General features: G+C 41.2%; 1 protein-coding gene across 1 annotated transcript; it reads right to left on the bottom strand.

Annotated features, from left to right (window-relative positions):
* Positions 1–370: 370 nt before the first annotated feature.
* Positions 371–4,063, bottom strand: LOC126757481 (serine-aspartate repeat-containing protein F-like). Its single transcript, XM_050471414.1, has one exon. It carries the CDS (start codon positions 4,061–4,063, stop codon positions 371–373), a length of 3,693 nt encoding a protein of 1,230 aa, XP_050327371.1.
* Between the last annotated feature and the right edge of the window lie 1,074 nt (positions 4,064–5,137).

The following is a 5,137-nucleotide window of genomic DNA, read 5'->3' as shown; positions in this document are numbered from 1 at the left end:
ACTAATCTAAATCAATCTGTAACTACTACACACAAACACAGCGCTTATCTTCTGATGGGTGTACCACACTCCCGCATAATTGCGGTCACACTTAACCCGTTGCCCACTTAGTGGTCACTGGCATCCGTACTTAACCATGTGCTCACGCATTTTCGTCGCCTTCGTCCACATCCGGTCGGTTACTTTGCATTTCCTTTGATTTCCGCGCGATTTCCGCCCGCTCAAACCGTGCATGTGCAGATGTAGCTTGCGTTGGCAATGCTGCCACATACACGCTGCGCAATAGTTGCCATTTAGAAATGTACTAATTTCCGTCTTTGCCAATGCATGCCACCAATTTGTCGTTGTAATATCCGCTTATGAAGCGGTGTCAGCGCGATGCATTGCTCTGTGCGCTTTTGACGTCGTCGCCGTTCGGTTTAGTGGCAGCTGCGACAGCAATCATCGGATCAGTGGCAGCAGCAGAGGAATCTTCCGCTTCAGCATCAGCAGCTATGCCACTCACATCCGCCATTTCCTCGTCCTCGTCCTCATCACTGTCAGCGGCGTCGGCACTTTCGCCTTTGCCGTCATCGTCGTCGTCGTCATCTTCGGAATTATCGCTATTCGCGTCACTAACTCCACCGCTGGCATTTTTCAATTTTGTTGATTCTGTCTCGGTTTTCAACAGCTCTGCATTGTAGTTCTCGTTATTTTCCTGCGCTTCAACAGCGGCAGCTTCCGCTTTGGCAAGCTTGTATTGCAACATATTATCAGCTTCCACCGTTGCGTCAGCATCGGCAGTCACAGCAATGCTGTTGGGTTCACGGTCCACACTGCCAATATGCGCTGCTTCTCGATATTTGCTGTCCTTCTCTGTGTGGTAATCACTGGTCACAAATTCGACGGCTTCAATGGACGCATTGCCATCATTATCATCGTCATCATCGTCACCATCGTTGTCATCGTAGCCATCATCATCTTGGTAATCTTTGTCAGCGCCACCTTCACTGCTGTCCACTTGTTTGGTATTTTTGCTGTTGACGACGCTTGGTGCCACATGCTCGACACTTTGGAAATTGACGTCCTTATCACTCCAGCCGCCTTGGAGTGGCTGTCGAGTGTCATACTCGTATGTTTTGTCATTATCTGTTTCTAAACTGGTTGTCAATTGTGCGACTGCTGTCATTCCAGCTGCCTGCCTCACACGGCTTTGAATGCCATTAACATGAAACGATGCAGCGCCGGTCACATAGTCATCAACATCAGCAGCACCATCGCCATCAGCATCGGTATCGCCATCAATTTCATGCACAACCCCATCAATGTAGTAATTTTCGCCGCTCTCCATTCCCTCCTCTTCATTGCCTACGCCATAATATCCACTGCCATCAGTGTCAGCACTGCCTACACCTACATCAGCGACGCCTTCATTCGCTTTGTCACCACTGCCGTCCATTTCAGTGCGCTGCTCTGTCCGCTCGGCCTCTAAGGGCTTCAGGGTTCCCACTGGCAGTCCATTTCTGCTGTCATCGGCACTTGTAATTGTCAACTGTTCATGATTTTTTATTATTTTCTCCCGGTTATTGTCAATTTCATCGGTAGTGTTGGCTGCATGTACGACTGGTACGATTGTAGTGGGCACTTCGTGTTTGCTGATATGACAGCTTATCGTATAACTCAAGGAGCGTCCGAGAAACACACGTCCTCCAGATATCATGTCTGCCTTTTCATTCACGGTTTCAGTTTCATTTTCATTTGTTTTGTTGTACTGCTCACTTTTAATTATCTCCGTTTTGTTGCACATCACTTCCGGTTTTGGCACCCCTTTATGCTCCTCCTCCGCACTCTCTGGGCTTGTCGTCTTGCCCGGTTGTGCTGAAAGCGTGTTGCTGATGTGTTGTAATCCGGTAGCCACCCAAGCCGACTTGTCGTTTGTGTTCTCCGCAAGCAACTCTGTGTCGGCTTCGAAGTGTTGGTGTTGCTGTTGGTGAATAGTTTCCACTTGCATTTCATTGGTTTTGTCAATATTTTCAATTTCCTTTCCTACATCGTTTCCAATTGCCACTTCCAGATGCTCTAAATTGTTTGCTGGCTCATTTGCAATCGTTGCCATCGGATCGGTTGCGAATGGCGTTGCGGTTGCATCAAATAATGTCATTACTTTGGTTGTTGAAACTTTTGTTTCTGTTGCTGCTGGGTTTGCGGTTAGAACATTTACATTACTGTACTCTGTTGCTGACGTGTCATTTAGTTCGTGCTCACTTTCATTACCTTCGCCATATTCATCCGATTGATATTTCGTTGTTGGTTTCTTGAGTTGACTAGATTGTGGTACTTTATCTTCTGTGCCTTCGTCACTATCAAGCACTTCATGAGCAAGACTTTGATTCGAACTACTCTCGTCACTTACAACCTCTTTGGTGCGTATGAAATTTGAGAAATTCATCTGGCTCTGAAATATGGTATAATCCGAGCCATAACCAAGCTCCATAGAATCGGATTCATCATGCCTCGAAGCTGCTAGCATATCAGGTCTTTCGTTGTTTTCTTTGAAAACCTGAGTTTTTTGTGAATTTTCGAATTCGTCCGTATTCATAGGTAAATTTGCGATTGCTGGTTTTTCCTCAAGTCCTTCCGATAGTTGCTGTAACACGCTGGAAATGGGTACTGAATACTCATCAAATATTTCTGTGAGACGCTTAAAAGCCTCTTCTATATTTGCTGTTTTGGAAGTATTTGATGATGCGCTTGTGGATATTGTTGGCTTCGAGGGCTCAAATAAGGAACCCATGACTAACTTTTGTGGTTTGCTAAATCCATAGATATCCATCAATTCAATTGATTGTGACAATTCTTCATTTGATGGAAAGCTCGTTTCATCGTCTGAATTTGAAGACTGGTTTTCCTTAGACGGGTTTGCTGGTGATTGGCGAAGTTTCATCGGATCATATGACGTCGTGCCGTTAACCAATTCATTGCTATAATTCGACGGTTGGTTTAAAGTAACATAGTAAGTGCCATGTTTTTGCTGTTCTAAAATACCATCATCAGACGGCGTAATTTCTGCTTGATGACTCTCGTTTTTAACGCTAGATTGATTTGGAGGTTCGGATAGTTTCAGTTTGTCATGATAAAACGACGCAACGTTAAGATTTGTAGACTCATTTTGTTGTCCTACTTTTATTGTAGTGGTAAGATCCTTCAAGACAGGAACTGCATATGAATTAACTGGTTCTTCATTAAAATCCATTGGTTCCTCTAGAGGCATTGGTAATTCCGCTAATACATTAGTTGAGGAAGTCTGATTGACTTTTTGGTTGTAATTTGTGGCAGCAATGGCTGTCAAGTTTTCATGATTACTGTTTATATTATTAACCAGCGCGCTTTCCGTTAGGTCTACATTAGTATATTCAGTCCTTTCTAGAATGTTCACACCATTTTCACCAACTATGTGTTGTTGTTTTTTGATATTCTCCGCATTCTTTTGTAAAAAGTCTAACTGCTGCTTCAGAGTTTCATTGCCGCCAACATTCTTAATGTTCATACTCAGGATGTCTATTGGATGATCCCCAGACTCATTCTGTTCTTTGGTGCTGTAAATATGGAGCGATATCGTGGCATGTCGCACTGTAGTATCCGGTGGGTTGAGCGAGTTGTGGTTGGTGCCGTTCTGAGTGGAATTAAAAGTAGCTTCGTTGCTCTTAGTGAGTAGCTTGTGATTGTCGAAGTTTGTTGTATTTTTAATAGGAACCAAATTCTCAATTTCGTCAAGCAATCCTTCTGGGGTTACATTGGTTGACAATTCTGGAGTTTGTGTGTTTATCGATGCCATTTGCTTGCGCAAATCCGTTAAATTACCTTGATTTAAATCGTCTTTGCCTAGTTTAGTAGCTGTGTTTGCATTCATGTCATTCTTTTTTTCATAATAGTTTGGATTTAGTAGTTGTTCCGTTATAACCTTATTTTCTCCTTGCAGTAGAAGCTCCTCTATCAAAGATTTTACTCGCTGGTGTTCGTATATCTCGATATTATCTTCTTTCTCGGGAATATTGCCTTCGTTCGCTTGATCAGTTTTATGCATTTCTTCCATGAACTCAGTTGAAATTTTTCGAGTTTTAAAAATAGTTCGACCTGAAGGAAGTGAAATAATAAATTTTTTAAAAATAATTAAATAAAAATAAAATTGTATGCTTTTCTTTATAACGCTTCTTTATTATACCTTCATTCTTAGCTATTAGTTGTAGAAACCCAAGCAGCGCTAATAAACATATATCTGTTAATTTCATTATAAATTATTAATCACTTAATATGATTTTAGTAAGTTTCTTAATTAGACTGCTTAGCAAGAACGCTGCCAGCCGAACTAAACCGAATTTCGAAGTTTCGCTCAATTTTATGAGCCATGCGAATGAGGTCTATTCTATACTAGTGTCGTTCAATTCTATTATTCTCTTTTTTTAGTTAAACAATGAAAAAGAATGAACTTGGATTAAATTAGAGAAAATGCGTTCAAAACCATTATAACTGATCAGCTTTATTAAACCAACATTTAACATGTATTTACAACTATATATGAAACAGTTTCAAATTAATTCTTTAAAATATAACAAAGAGTGTCACAAAGCTATCACAAGATTTAAAGATTTGCAGAAAGGTTTCTCTCTGCTCTCTCTTTGTTTCATTTTTATACTCTTGTAATCGGTTGCTACAGAGTATTATAGTTTTGTTCGCCTAACGGCTGTACGCATCACCTAAAACTCATCCAGACAGATATAGAGTTATATACATATATATATATACATATAAATGATCAAAATGATCAGAAAAGTTGAAATCCGGGGTCACTGTCTGTCTGTCCGCGCGTCCGTGCAGGATGTAACTTAGGTAAAAATTGAGATATCTTGATGAAACTAGTTATTCTAATTTATTAGTACAAAAAAAATACGAGTTTGTAGATGGGCGTAATCGGACCACTGCCACGCCTACAAATCTTCATTAACCGAAAACCTATAAAGTGACATAACTAAGCACGAAATTAAGATTTAAAACTACTATTTGGAAAAAGGGATCGCAGTAGCCAGGGACCCCTGTGGGCAAACAATTTTGAAAAAGTGGGCATGGCCCCGCCCTCTATTAAGCTTTATGCAGTTTTATA

Source organism: Bactrocera neohumeralis, chromosome 4, assembly GCF_024586455.1.
Source record: "Bactrocera neohumeralis isolate Rockhampton chromosome 4, APGP_CSIRO_Bneo_wtdbg2-racon-allhic-juicebox.fasta_v2, whole genome shotgun sequence".
NCBI lineage: Eukaryota > Metazoa > Arthropoda > Insecta > Diptera > Tephritidae > Bactrocera > Bactrocera neohumeralis.
The sequence above is the reverse complement of the archived record's forward strand: the minus strand, read 5'-3'. Positions and strand labels throughout refer to the sequence as shown.

What these genes read in the sequence shown, in the direction of transcription:
- LOC126757481 (XM_050471414.1), bottom strand. Translation starts at nt 4,063, where the DNA reads ATGCATAAAACTGATCAAGCGAACGAAGGCAATATTCCCGAGAAAGAA.